Source organism: Vanessa tameamea, chromosome Z (genome assembly GCF_037043105.1).
Source record: "Vanessa tameamea isolate UH-Manoa-2023 chromosome Z, ilVanTame1 primary haplotype, whole genome shotgun sequence".
Lineage (NCBI taxonomy): Eukaryota > Metazoa > Arthropoda > Insecta > Lepidoptera > Nymphalidae > Vanessa > Vanessa tameamea.
In genome coordinates, this window is record NC_087341.1 from 9,360,395 (window position 1) to 9,376,911 (window position 16,517).

The window sequence follows — 16,517 nt, forward strand, 5'->3', positions numbered from 1 at the left end:
TGACGCTATGCGGATTTTAGAAACTCCTTCTCTACAATGTTATTACCGTTAGTTTGAGCGAATATTTTCGAAAATATTTCTTTAAATTTAGTTAATTTACTTATAATATATTAGTTACGCAATATACAATTGAAAAGATAAACCTGAAAGCCAAAAAGCAGTTTTTGTAAATTGATATTTAATTTAAATCTTAAATAGTGATAGTATTATTAATTTATTACCTTCGAACAGTATACTGCTCTTATAAATAAATCAACAAAGAGCGTTACGGAGAACTGTTCTGTAACAGTTTTCTAGGATTAAATAAAAATATACCAAATATTATTTCTGTCAATTTTAATAAGTATAATTCAGCGCCATTACAAAGGTTCCTTTGTTACACTGACTGACTGAACAAATGAACATGTCGCTGAGGGATTTTCGGTTTAGTAGTTTGACATACAACAATGAACGTACACCATTCTGTATTGACTTTGGAAATATTTTGTTTAATTCTCGAATAATGCAATGAACTGCCTTAAATTATTAATAAACAAGTCACATCATAGAAGTCGCCATGGCCTTATGCTTAAAATGTATATACACAAAATAAACTTAAGACCTGAATCTTAAACGAAGATTTTAAGTTCTACAATCTACATATCTTGGGATGTTAAGCCTGCTTCGGGTATTTAACCAATCCGTATTGGAGTGTGGACTTCTCCAACGGTGAACAGGCCTTAGTTACTTCACGCCTATGTACTTCTACACTGAAGTCTTAACATTAAACAGCTAAATGAATATTTATACTGACCAGTTCAAGGTTTTATTTTCTCAACCGATTTATTAATAGATAAAAATGGAACACTACAGCCGAATATTCTCAAACAATATTCAGTGCTAGTTATAACATAAGAGGAGGAACGTAGTTACTCGTTTTTACATATAAGCACGTAATTTAATAACAAGTTGAAATCAATCAACCGTGTATTGTGTGTCAAATCGGTATTGTTTTTATCTAAGATAGAACCTAAGTTCCTCATAACTGGGTCATGTTTTCCGACTTTTGTAAACGTACTTTACTCATTTCGCTTTTATTTTTGTATCTATTACTTAAAAGCTTTACATTATTCGTATTATGAGATTTAGTGTTATAAAAGTTAATCTGATAAGTGATTAATTTAATATCGAAAAGCTTACTAATAATACTTAATACTAGCTTGATTAACAATTAAACTTTAAATGTTGGCAATATTGACATTGCCAATTAGATAGGGCACGAATGTATATTATCGTTTTGAAATAAACTGCACGTACCATGATAAATTTTGATGTATTTGGCGTTTGGTAGCGTAATCAAACGAGGCCCAGTGGTGTGAAATTGAAAGTTGTTTCTATGCTGTATTTTTATACAGCGTCACCATTTTCAAGCAAACCGTTTTTTTTGAACAGCGTTTCCTGAAAAATCAGGTTAGAGGTTAAATTTTGAGGTGACATCTTTATTGAATTTATAAAATACATACTATTGAATCATCGAAGCTTGTTTGTATTCTAAATTTAAAAACTTAAAACCGTCTTTACTTTACAAATGTATACTAAAAATGTGAGAAAATAATATTTTAATGTACTTGTTTGTTCAGACACTCGCAACGAGCAGGGAGGAGGAGCAGGCGGCACCAACGATGACGGTGAAGAAGATGAAGACGACTGTTGGCATCAGTGCATTGAGAGCTGTCCTCCGCCCTTGCGTGCTGTATGCGAGACACACAGATTTGAAAACTTACACGTAAGTTCTACGAATTCAGATCAGACAATCCGTCTATCAAAAAAATCTGTCTGAGTAAAATAATGTATTTTATATCACTAGATTTTTCCCCTGGCTTCCTTCGGGTAGGAATTGAAAAACTTGCAAAGTAAATAAAGTAACTGTGTCCAGTAAATCACGCTATTATCAGCAAGAGTGGAACTTTTAAACGTTTAGGTAAAAGTAGATTCATGAGGTATAATCTTATTATGTAGGTAACGACAATTGCGTAATAAAATTAAGTTACTAATTTATTTATTTAAAGGGGAGCAATTCTGTCATATGTGATTTTTGGGAAACCTAAACCATTAACGCAGTACTCGCAACGTTAGCTCTCCAAAGGAATAATTTTCCCGCGTTTTTAAAACATTTATCATTGATACTCCGCTCCTAGGAGTCGTAGTGTGATGGTTTATAGCCTTTTTAGCGGCAAAAAAATGATTTAAAAAAGATCAATAACGAATCGACGACCCAGACGTCATAGAATCAAAAAATCTGGTACAACACTGGTTGAGATGAGTTGCCTCTATTCGACTGTGCCGGAACCAAACGGCTAATTGTAGTCAGACGGTTAAAGCGGGCACCCGCAGCTCGAAAACTCCTTTGTAAGTAAGTTGAATCGACACATCGTAAGTTATACACATAATGCAATAAAAGTACAGAAATTTCATTCGAAACGAAATAATATGCCAAAATTTATGAACTATTTCACAATGGACATCAAAATAATTACTTAGCTTGCATCTAGTGTACTGTCCTTCAGAGTATTCATTAAAGTGTCAGCATGGAGTTATAAAACACAAATTGTTTTAAATCTTCTATATAATATAATTATTGCAATAACGATAGGGACAACCTAACATGATGTTTTCAATTAAATCATACTTAAAGCGTAACAACGTATTATTTTTATATCACTGATTAAATACATAAGCGAATATAAATTAATTTTATTAACCATAAAGTTGCAAAAGCGACACGCCTTAAAATAAAACATTGAAACACTTACAAATTTTATCTAAATTGTTCTATCTTTTAAATAGTAGATATTTTTTTATTAACTTTAGTGAACCATAAAACCTTTTTGGGAGGATTTTAGTTGAAATAACCAAATAACTGAAAGCTAAGGAGGGTAGGGACTCGCGCCTCAATACACGCGTTTTAAAAACGTAAAGCACACTAATTGAGATGTATAGAATTATAAGCAACTTTTAGCTAATAATTGCACGATTACCTAGCTAGCTCATAGCTAGGTCCTTTCCAGGCCCTGAGTTAAAATCTCAGTTCGGGTCAATGAAATGTTATAACTCGGCCACTATTTTTTTTTAATATTACCGCAGAAAACACGTCTTACGAAAAAATAGATGAGTGCACCTGCGATAGTGCACACACTACATATTCATCCATGTAATATATCTATGTATCCAATGGAATGACATCTTACTTTTTCAAAATGAACAATTATGTAAGCCTAAAGCATTATTATTTCTTCTAATAATATATTAATCGAAAAACAATACCGAGTGTTTCAGGTACCTGAGTGCTTTTTAATGAAAAATGTTTGTGTCCTGGCAATTGTTTTGCGACCCGGTCTGTCGCAAACATTTCCCATTAAATGACGGAACCAGAGGATTATAATATAAGTAACTTATAAAGCAATTTAAACCTTTTCTCTCCGGGTAAGCTCACAAAATGAACCGTGTACGTTAAATAAATTTTCGTACATCATGTTTCAAAGGCATATAATATGCTAAAGAAATAAATACTTGCGTCGGTAATTACTGTCTAGATATTTCATATAAGAAATTGTTTTGATTTTTCTTGACGTTATAAAATAAACAAATACCTACCTATAAATTAAAATTTTTAACAGTCATTACTATAGAAAAGGACGTCAATTAAGACCGATTACTTAGCGTTTGATGTGAGGCATTGTCGAGTAACCCTCTATAAAGGTAACACGAACACCGCGGCTGTTGATCAAACTATTTTATGATTAATATTACAAAATAATTGATTACTGTAAATGTTTCCAAGCAGTATACATTTTTCTATCAATGCGACCTTTTCACATTGAGAATGTTTGTACGGCTCATTGATAGCGCTTAACGATTTTAACTTCAGTAAAACCGAAATGAATGGAATCGTTTCGGTCTCCAAATCGATCAGATGCGTGATGTGGATTCATAATGATAACAATAAAAAATATCGCTTATAGGCTCTGCGAATATAGCCCAATAGTTATCCGTTTGTAAAACATTGTATTTATTAGGGTTATGTTGAGATTTATATTCCAACCGATACTAGATTTATTCGACGCTACAATATTTATATTTATTAGCCAATTATTTCAAATGTTACTCGTAGTTAACAAAATTATCTGTATAGTTTGCTTTTACACAAGGAATGAATGCAATGAAATGGTTCTGTATAGCACACTGGAATTATTTTTTTACAAAAAATATTTTGTTGGACTTCTAATAGCGGTGGAATCGGTCTAATATTAATTTTAAAGGTTTCATTGTCTTTTATGTATCATTGAATACCTGATAATAAATAAAGTACTGCTCCGTGAAAAATATTTTAAAAGGATAACTTACTGATGTAAATCCGATTAGTATAATAAATTTACAGCTCAAAAAATTAATTGCTTATTAAATTAAAAAAAAATGTTTTTTATCAAAAACACATTTGTGGCCGTAGAGATGATTTATGATTTTAGGTGTCACCGAATCCTTGAAGTAATTCTTTAAGGTGAGGTAGGATTTAAGAAAGTAGATTTTATTATTATTGTAATATGAAGATTATCTTCATAAGCTGTACATTCGACCTGTAATTGTTATAATTAATTTTAAATACGTCTATTGAGATTCGTTACAAGATTAGTTTTTTATTTGTGGCTTACATCGTTTTGCGGAGATATATAAGAGAATCTTTTTTTACTTAATCTGATCCAAGGCTGGCATTATTTAATATTAAATCTGGAAGATTGTGGGGATTATGGATGGGGACGCTTTTGTAAATGTACCTAAATTTAGAAAATGAATAAAGAAACCATCAATACTAATTACTAAAATACTTTAAATATTTCAACTGACTATATTCTCAAAACTTAAATATAAGAGATATAATTGAAATTTGGAAAGTAACATTTTTTTTAATGTAGTGTTTACGTTAGGACCCGTTTTTTTATATTTTATTGAAGTGCACCACAAATGATTTGATTGATTTTCAGTTCTACGCTCTTATTCATTGGCTGCAACAATTCTCCCCTCTTGATATGTCGTAAAGTAAAGCATACCAAGACAAAAATATTGTATAATCCATTTCTAAGATTAAACAAAAGCGATGCGAGTAAAAACAAAAAAAATATATACGAACAATCTGTTTGACGTTGAGAAAATTGTGAAATTCTGGCATTGCTTATTTTCATGGACACGCTGCAAATCCCAAGGGCCTTTAAATAATAATTTATCCTGTTCGCAAAACTTAATAGACATGGCAATTTACGTTTTTAAGGTTAGATAAAATAAAGGGCATAATACTTCAACCTTTGAAGGTAAAAAAAATGCGAGCTTTACGTCAGTCTTTTCTAACAATGGATTTTTTTTAACTTTCCAACATTACAAAAAATACTGTTTATATTAATTTTTTTTCGACTATAGAAATATTTACATCACGTATGTTTACAGCCTATTTTATCTGATTATTATTCTGTACAACCAGATGATCGCAAATCCGTCCATTTTCATTTGACAATAAGTATCAATAAATTCCATGGACAGTCTTTTAAAATAAAAATATTATCTAGAACGGATAATTTTACGGTTGTTAATCCAAAGTGAGCCTTTCAAGATGAAAAAACATACAATGTTGTACACACAAAGAAGTCTCCGGTAAAAGTAATTTTAAAATAACGAAAGATATTTACTCATCTTTAGCGATCCAAAGAGGATACAATTACATATACTCCAGTTATATATTACTCATGTTTATATTGTTTAGTTTGTTTTTGTTGGAAATAATTTACATAGTGCGATTCACTTCCTTACTTTACGCACTTAAATTATTTAATAAAAATTTTTACTTGATGATTTAAATCACAAATAAATCATTTTAGTATTTACAAAGCTATTCAGCATCGAATGATTTAATTTATATATTGACATTCGATATCGTCCTAGTTCTCAAAAATGCGAGAAAAAAGTCAATAATAAATACACCCGCTTACATAAAAAATACTTTTGTTAATTACATCGTAACGCATTTCGAGTACTAGCTTAATTATGATAATGTACCGATAAATGCTCGTCGAATATAACCTATTTCAATTCGACCTCCTTGTTGTTAAGTCATTATGATCTTATTTTTATTAATCTGTCAATACACATTGCGGTTTATTTTTTTTTTAACTTAAAGGTTTATGCCTTAAATACACACGATATTCAACGTGCTCGTGCAACGTGCATTCACAATAGGAATATCGAATTTAATCGGATGTAGCGCACTAACACAATTATGATGAAATAACGATGTTGGTTTCATGAAATAGGTATCTTCTATGTAATCAAACTTGCTATCTGTTACCTAAAGCCTCGTAGGACTGATTTATAAAGGAAATTTTTCCCATTAATAATCGAAAGAACTGTCAATGACGATAAAGATAACTTATTTTGACAAATCGAACGGTATTTTCAGTACTGTTATTTACACAGTTTTATTGCAGCGCTACATCATAAATAAGCGAATAATGATGATGTTTTTTTCCAAAAATATTACTTTTGTATAATAAGAATATAAAATCCACGGTTGTCACGTCACTGGTCTGCATTAAAGCTGCTGATATTGCGAAGCGCAGCCATCTATATAATAATATTATATAATAAAACCTTCTTTCGAAAAGGTGTGCATCTTGTGGCATAAGGTTTATGTATTTTCGCTTGGTAGTACTTTTTTCAATTAAGCATTAAACGTTTCCCCATTTATTAGTAGAAACATGCATTTTTTTGTTTATTTGTTGACCTCAATGCAAATGACAAAAGATCTCGCTACAACTATCGAATTTGCTCGGATGTTTAAAGACTGAATTAAAAATGTTATATATTTTTGCTAACACGAACAAACCTAATGACATTTTACTGTGCTAATGCCAGAAGCCCGATAATATTCCTAATATACTTTAAATGGGAGTTTTCTATTAACATTGGTATATTTTTAATTAGTGATTCTGTCCGAATATTTTATACGAAATATATCCTCCGCAACGGTTATTTTACCTACATATATTATATTGAAACATCCATGGCATCTGAAAGTTAAATATAAAAATGACTTTTGTATTAGCAGCAAGTAAGCTGGTAGTCGACGTCAGTTGGCGCTTCTTTTTATCCGATTTAAAACTTTTCAAATAACCAAGGAACGGAGCGTAAAAATAAATTAACCTTCGCGACTGCATCAAGTTTTTCGCTTGCTCCAATTTCGTGACGGCTTATTTAATATTTTCTCAGTTACTCGGAAAACTTAACTATGAACCGAAATGATTAATTAATTATTTACTTAAGATTTATCTCATATATTTTGTTTGGCAAACACTAGCTGTCATCGTAACCGTCTAATTAAAAATAGTATTTCACTGTTTCTCTAATTCATCATAAATTGCAAGTAAAACTATTTAAAAAATAAAACAAGTCTTTAATATATTTGATATTCTATTTGAGTAAGCCTGGTATATTTTTGTTAATATATTTTGATAATTTAAACAATTTATTTTAAACAAGCTATTTTAAACAATTCTGGATACAAATTATTAATGACGTTTTCAAAACGAAAGAGTATAAAACAAAAAATTGCAACTCTACTAAAATCCGTATCGAGAAACTGAATGGAACTTCTAAGAATTTCTGACATGATCCAAAATGAAATAAAGAGAATATAATATACACATAAAAGAAACCAATTTATGCTAATAAAATTAAAACAATTGAAAAACCAAAACTGTTAAGTCAAGAAGAATATAAATATTCCTTAGAAATAACTCGCCAACAATAAACCTAAACGAAATTCTACAAAAAATAATAGTCACCAGTTCGACTATGAGTGCATGGCTTTATTGGTTATTTCCCGCAAAACGCATACGCTTCGATAAATATAGTTTAGATTTGAAGCGATTTGACAAGATTATTTTTCACCAAAGAGAGACTGCTTTTTATATTTTATGTAATATTTTATGTGATGTGATATTTTATGTGATAAAACAAATATAAAAAATACTATTGTACACATATTTCATATGGACACTTTGTCAAGTACAGTTATCCCTCAAATTTTAAACTTAAAAAAAATTCACTGAAAATGAAATATTTTAACTATTTAGATATTAGTACCAATGTATTAAAAGACTAATTGTTGCAAATCTTAATACCACATTGCATTTGTCGATGGTGTCGATATTGAGGAATAAATATGAGGGCTGATAGTACAAAAATAGTAAAACGTAACACCTATTTATAAAGCCCGACCTAAAAATGATTGAGTACTACCCACCAATCTTGGTTTTGCTATTAATTTCCAAAATAGTTAAAATAATTTTCCAAAATAGTCTCTTAATAGAAGATTAATTAACAAATAAAAACTTTCTTTAACGAATATCAATACGGATTTCGATCGCACTCAAACAGTATCGGCCACAATCGATAATTACTAAAATTAAATATAATTTACATAAAAACACACATCGACACAGTTTCACATTATATGAAATAAAAATATCGGAAACATTTCCATAACATATTTATTACAAAACTTCCTCAGGGATCCGTTTTAGACCAGTTCATATAAATCAATGATATCAGTACTGTTAGGTTAACTAGATGACACATGGCTATTAGGACATTCCACTTTAAAATATTTTTGCTGGATACCAAAAGGACTAAAACATATTTAATAAGGTGACTTATTCAAAAACTTTTAATAATAATAATTTAAGTCTTTTAAGAAAACCCTATATTATTGTCTCGGCTAAAAATAAAAATATAACAGATTCCTCGAAACATACAACAAATAACATATATACAGAGATTAAATAAGGAAAAATACACCGGCTTAATCCTGGTAAACATACTACCTTACTACCTAAAATAATACAATAAACCGGAATATTACGTATTATTGAAAAATATGTACCTAATAAACTAAGAGATACCATATACATCACATTAATGAAATTCCAATTAGAGTTCCTGATAAATATATGGGCAACTATCCAACATCATACAAAGAAAACAAAAAAGTTAAAACTCTATCCCTTTTACAATTACTTAACACCGACTATACAATTATACAAAAAACTAAATTATTTAATTTAAAATAATTATACATATATCATACATTTAATTTTTTAACTGTTAAATGTATTCCTCGTGATAAATTAATCCACTCCAGACACTTTTTTTTTTGTCGTTTGCATTTTAAGCCACCCGACTTATACCGACTATCAGACGTACAATTCGCGAATGCACAACGTATAACACTTGTATTTCGTAGTCTTTTTTAATAATAATTCGCGTATTTAACGTACATCTTCAGAGGAAAAAAGGATAAAAATAAATTCATTAGAAATGTATTAGTAATGAAGACAAATATACTTACAACAATTCAGCAAAATTTTCACAAATAAATACTAGAAATTAAAATTATTTACAAGTTCCCCACAAAAAAAATCGAGTTGAGGGACTCCGGATGTATAATAGCTTACCTCGCAATGTTAAAGACGCACGGGGTAACGCGGTGGGAGGTATGAACTTCCTGCCACGAGTGTAATGCACCAGTGGACACGGCGTACCACACCCTAATGGAGTGTAACACGACCAGGATATTCCCTGACGTTGACTATTGACGAGCGTCCTCAACACTATGATCGGTAGTGAGACGTGCTAACCTCTTTTATGCACTTTGCGTGAAAACTTTGTGTCGCAGAAGGAGGCTGTGGAGTGGAAGCGGGAGAAGACGCTGCAGGTCTACTATGCCAAAGAAGCTCGGGGAGAAAAAGAGAGGTTTTTTTATATCCCAGAAAATTCCCGACTTGGAGCCCAATTAAAGCGGCTGTGAGGGCGTGACGGTAGCGTGCGCGAGCGATCCGATGCCCCGAAGAGACGAAATGGGTACTTCTGGTTTTTAATGAGTAATTATGCATGGGAAATGTGAAAGGCGTTTTTCAATAGAAATGAATTAGTCCAATTTTATCACTCCCAAATGACAAATGTGCCGAAGAGCTTAAGTCAAGACTTCAATTCTATAAACAATTTATGGTAGTTAACAGAGTCATTTTGGGATCGAGAAATAAAGGTGGAAGACTGAGATATAATATAATTAAATCATTTATACGACAATCCGAAAATGATAATAATAAATAGAAATAAGTACAGCCAGGCACTTATTGGAGCTCATTACTCACATAGTCATGATAGAGTTCTTCAAATCATACATCAAGCAGCTTCTCAGCATCTAAAGCGCACTAAGGAACGACGACAAACAAAGAACATCAACATTATAAAAAGGCTTAAAGGCTAATTCTAAAAGCAAACCCTATTCAATACTACTCAATGATACTGCACTATTTACTATTATAATGAATTAATGTGAGAAATACTATAAAATCCCAGAGGATGTGAGAATGTCGTCATCCGGACAAGACATTATTTTTTTCTGGGAAAATCAAACTGTACGAAAGAAATAGTACTTGTAGAGCTTACTGTATCTTTGCAAACGAACATATCTAAAGAACTCGAAATAAAAATGAATATATTTTACGATGTAATAAATGAGCTATCAAAAAATAGTTAATTTTTATGCGGTTGAAGTAGGAGTGAGAGGTATACCCTACTAAAAGACCTTGGACTGACGAGAAATATCCAACAAAATTTGGCAAGGCAGGGTGGGCAACACGAGCAGTGAAAGATGCGCATTGCAAAAAGGAGGGATGATATCATTGTCGCCTGACATCCAAAAACCTCAACTCCGCCACACATCTTAATACAGAGAAACCTCAACTATGACAATTCGGTAAGATTAACCTACCTACGGAATACTAGTGCTTGTGTATCAAGTTGTTAACTGGATGGAAAATGGATGGTCTTATCTTGAGATATCATGGTACTTGCTATTAATGTTTATTTGGTCAAAGGTATTTGTTTGACTTTTACCTGATATAACCCCAAAAGATTTGTATTGTTTAAATGATGTAACAATCGATAAATATAACAATTTAATAAAATGTTATTAAAGGAGGATTTTAACACGCTTCACTCTTGCATTTTTTTAATAGCATTGATAAATGTGCCACCTTATGAAATGGTCACCACTGCCCATAGACATTGATTCCGTAAGAAATTTTAACCATTACTTACATCGCCAATACGCCACCTACCTTGGGAACTTATATGTTGTATCCCTTCTTCTTGTACACCCACCCTTCAATTCGGAACACAGTGCTTAGTTTTGTTGTTTGGCGGTAGAATATATAATGACTGGGTGGTACCTATTCAAGTGGGCTTGCAGAAAGCCTTACACCACCAAAAAAACTTACTTCTGACTTAAGAAATGACGTTCTATGTTTTTAAAATCTTTTGAATATGAAAGCACTTAGTGCTGATTACTGGTATATGAACACACGAGGTATTTGCCGAACATTGAAATATATTTTTTCATCATCATATTCTGACGATGATGTATGTACAAAAGAACGTAAATACTAGTATCACGCTAATTTCATGAAACACGGTATGTTGATTTTACATTTTTGCTACTTTTATTTTACGAAATTAAAATGTTCTCGACGAGTAATTAATACACTATCTCCATATCAAAAGACCTCATTAATGAAGTTTTGCACTCTACTAATAGTGACCCAACGCTGACAAAGGACTAGGCACATGTAATTAAGAAAATATAAAACATGCTTTTAAGTAATTCATTATTATTTAATTAAATAAAAATAAAAGAGCCGAGATGGCCCAGTGGTTAGAACGCGTGCATCTCAACCGATGATTTCGGTTCAAACCCAGGCAGGCACCACTGAAATTTCATGTGCTTAAATTATGTTTATAATTCATCTTGTGCTCGGCGGTGAAGGAAAACATCGTGAGGAAACCTGCATGTGTCTAATTTCAACGAAATTCTGCCACATGTGTATTCCACCAACCCGCATTGGAGCAGCGTGGTGGAATATGCTCCAAAAACCTTCTCCTCAAAGGGAGAGGAGGCCTTAGCTCAGCAGTGGGAAATTTACAGGCTGCTAATGTAGGCATCATGCAGAATATTTGGACGATGTGTCAGTTTCTTAACACAAATATACCGTTGTTATGATATATCAGATTGAAATTCAAGATGAATTATAAACTATTAAGTAATAAGATGCTCTTTCTTTTATGGCATCAGTTGGCGGACGAGCTTATGGGCCACCTGATAGTAAGTGGTCACCACCGCCCATAGACAAAGGCGCTGTAAGAAATATTAACCACTCCTTACATCAACAATGCGCCACCAACCTTGGGAACTAAGATGTTATGTCCCTTGTGCCTGTGATTACACTGGCTCACTCACCCTTCTAACCAGAACACAACAATACAGACTACTGTTATTTGGCGGTAGAATATCTGATGAGTGGGTGGTACCTACCCAGACGGGCTTGCACAAAGCCCTAGGACCAAGTAAACATAAGATACAAATTAAATACAGCGCATTTCTTCTTACATAATAATTTAACTAATTCGTGAACATTAAACATTGTAGTGAATTGAAAGAAGGTGATTGAAACATATACCATTTGAAAGGTAATATCATACATTTGCTCAAACATAATTCGTAATTCAAATAAAATTATATATTGTGACTCAGTTTCTAGTTATATTAATCGTGTTAAATTATTTAAAGAGTGCTTGTAAGATTCGAATAAATTTTGATTTCATTTGCATTTTTCGTATTTCGTAAAATATAAAAATAATCAAAAACGTATTCCCACGCCCGGAGCTTCTCAGTTAGTAATAAATATGGTTTTAATTATTCTGAAGGTTTCATAAAATCAAAGGCGTTTTTAAATTGAAAATGAAATTGTTTCCTTTTCTTTTACTCGGTTATATTGAATCCAATAAAGTATAAGTATTTGTTCTCTTTGACTGTGTATTCTATTTTCGAACACCAGCATCGAAATGTAGGAATCAACTTTATTGTCTCGTGAATACAATTAATGATTGGTTTTCTTAATAAACATGGAGGTGAAAATAATTAATCGTTTTTTATATAAGATTTCTCTAACGTAAGAAATTTTATGTATTGTTAGTTATGTCATTGATTTTATTCTATTGATATTTCAAGTCTGCTTCTATAAAACTACCTCATTCCTTTTTATTGGTCAATGCTTCACACGTAGCCTTCCACAGATCTATCGAAATACGCATTCAGACCTGCACTATTTATAAGACGCTGCTTTATGAAAGTTTGCTCTGAAAAAATAAATGAATTGATCAAGTAAAAGAACACAATTTTCATGATCTAAACGACCATTAAATATAAAAATAACAAATAATTAAAATATAAATAGCAAATTATATATTCTTATAAAGTTAATTAACAACGTTTAAGCGTCGATTTCTTAGGTAAAAGTAAAGTTACTCAAAGCTATTAATAAGATTTAAAAAAAGCATCTTGTGCGCGCGAGAGATAAGTGGACTGTATTAAGATGAGTAAAATGGGGGGTTGTTACCTCGAAATCCGGGCTCTTCGAAGACACTTTCTTCTTGGGAACGCTCCCTTGGTCTACACAAACATGAACAGCGTAATCCAAGGGATGTGTGATGTTATTTGTAGGATAGGAGAAGGATAAAAGTTCGTTACACTAGCTAACTTTTAAGAGCAGCCTATTAACGTTACACACGAGAAGGGAAGTACGTCATACGTCAAAATCATACCATGGGCAATTGTCAACGTTTCAATTGATGCAAAATTCCTAAATACGCTACACATCTATATACAAAATTTCGTCTCAATGCTTTGTATCGTTAAAGTGTTCCTTCGTCTGGAGCCAATCTTGGGTGAATAATCAGCCAATTCAATTGCATTGTCATCGAAATTAAACTACGTACTATGTAAAATTTAAATTTCACAGAATAAGATGTGATTCTAATTTTTCTTTAAATATTATGATCAAAAGTATACAACGTGAGGCTTATCGTTGTAAGCCGATTAGTGAAATATTATATTCATTAAAATTTTCATTGTAACTAGAATATCCAAATATTTAATAAAACTTGATATGAATTGAATGGTCTCAAGATCAAAAATATGGTGTCCGTTCGATAGATCACACCATGTAGTTAGTTATACCATTGGCTATATATATTTAATCCATTAATTGCGTTAATGAAAACAAATACATGTTTCCTTAGCCACCGAAATTAATTTTAAAATTAAATTAAACTCATAAAAATTCAGAGGTTTTCTGGACTTAGAACTGTAATCTTCGTGTAAGATTTACTGGAAAACTTCGGCTCTTTTGGATTCTACGATGGCTCCTCAATGAGCTAAATGTCAATCCCTTATGTTTGGACTCATTTGTTCTACGAGCTCTTATATATAACTGATAATAACGTGCTGAATGCACTGTAATTGAGTTTGAGTAAAGTTTGTTTGTTTGATAGTTTATTTAATTTATATATGAAACTCTTGTTTACAGTAAGCTTGGCTTATTATTTTCTTTGAAACCTACAATGATTGATGATATAATCTAAGATTGGATTGTTAGTTATTAAAACAACTAACACGACATTAAATGTAGCTTAACCATCGAAAGGCTCGATAGGCTACAATTTTTTTAATACATTTTTAACATTTATGACAAAGGTCATTATTTTAGAATACTTTAAATAATATATTTTATATATTTTTTGTAATACAGCTAAAAATAGTCTAGAAAGCTAGAATTTATATCGAAGGTTTATTTGATAATGTAACTAAAAATATTTAATATAAATTTCAGCCAATATACTAAACAGTCTAACTAATTAGAAATCTCTGTCCATAGTTATTGATATATAAATTAAAATTCTATGTCCCTTGTACATGTATAAACCACACTGGCTCACTCACACCTAAATAGTATCACAACAATACTTTGTGTTGCTGTGTTTGGCAGTAGAATGACTGACGAGTTAGTAACTACAGAGTCGGGCTTGCACGATTAAATACGTTCAATAGGCTAGACAAACTTTTGTTTAATCAATAGCTAGATTTAATAATCAATTCAAATTAATCGTGTAAATCAACATTAAAGGATCATTTATACATAAGCTCTTTGTTCCAGGTCGAAATGCTTTACCAGCGCTATTTTCTGCGCATGAACCAAACGAATATGACTCATCTACTCGGACTATTGCTGTTGGTCGCCGTTGGGCTGATCTCCGTACAAATAAAGACACTACTCTTGGCACATAATTACCTTAATGGTCTCCTACCGCCAAACAATTTCCTACTGGACTCGGAATCTTACAGGTACACTAATATTTTTTTTTTGTTTTGATGGAAATATTTTTCATTGTATTGTTACTTTAATTGTAAACAAATTTAAGTTATAATCAACCACAAAAGCAATCGATCATTTAATTTTATTATACCAACTGAAAACGCGGTTAAAGCCAAGGTTTTACTCGCAAATTAAACCCTTTCGTTATATGAAATAATAAAAAACCTATGTACTTTCTTAGGGCATAATCTAATTCCGTGCCATATATCACCAAAATCGGTTGAGTTAAAGCGTACAGACAGAGTTACTTTGCATTTCCAATATTAGTATAGATAGCAGCAGTGTTTATACTTAGATTATTATTAATGTATTTCATTATTTCAATAATAATTATTTGGATCTGATTTTTAGATTGCCGACGTTCTCGACAATGAGCTACTACGAACTCTCGGATCTAAACTCTACCAAATTTAAACGAGCCTACTACGAGAAGGAGCGTGTGGCTCACATTATTAATACGATTACCCTCGGAATTGTCTCTCTTGTTTATACATGTAAGTATTATCTTTTAAACGATTGGTTGGAATAAAATAACAGCACGTAAAAGAATAGCAATAATATTTGTCTATATTATATTTATTAATCTAATTATAAACAAGAAGTAAAAATTTGGCAAGCAATACATTTGTAGTAGATATATACACTGTACATATGCTCATAAAATTATTAACTTGAATTTTTTTTATTATGTTTACATTACTACCATCGAAAAGAATATCAAGCCCTTCAGCATATAATAAAGTTTATTGAAAACAAACATTATTTAATGATAGCATTAGATGATCTTTCAAAATGGCGCCACAGTGAATCACGTATTCAACATGCATTGGAATCTGTGGAATATAAAATTTCAATAATTCTAAATTCAAAAATGTTTTCACTATCCTATGATGCGATTGTCGAATTAAGTATCGGATTGTTGAAAACATAAGACCGAAATTGTAAACAAAAAAATATATTCACATTTGGAGTAGGACAGATATCACAAGCTGTCCATCGAAGCGTGTCTGATATAGAGCCTATCACACACTCACCGCGTACCTATTTTCAGTTTGATGTTCGATTTAACTTACAAAGAGATATCATTTTGGATAACGGAAAACGTCTCTATTTAAGGAACAGAGAAATTTAATTATTCGTTTGAAATATTTTGTCATGAAT

The 16,517-nt window shown here is 31.5% G+C and overlaps 1 protein-coding gene across 2 annotated transcripts in view; it reads left to right on the forward strand.

Annotated features, from left to right (window-relative positions):
* The window catches only part of LOC113404044 (uncharacterized protein), a 184,239-nt gene that overhangs the window by 129,790 nt on the left and 37,932 nt on the right, over positions 1–16,517 (forward strand). For both annotated transcript variants that reach the window (XM_026644782.2, XM_026644783.2), the window contains exons 5-7: positions 1,620–1,765; positions 15,138–15,325; positions 15,708–15,850. In XM_026644782.2, the coding sequence (XP_026500567.2) occupies positions 1,620–1,765; positions 15,138–15,325; positions 15,708–15,850 (477 nt within the window). The remainder of the gene's footprint in view (positions 1–1,619; positions 1,766–15,137; positions 15,326–15,707; positions 15,851–16,517) is intronic.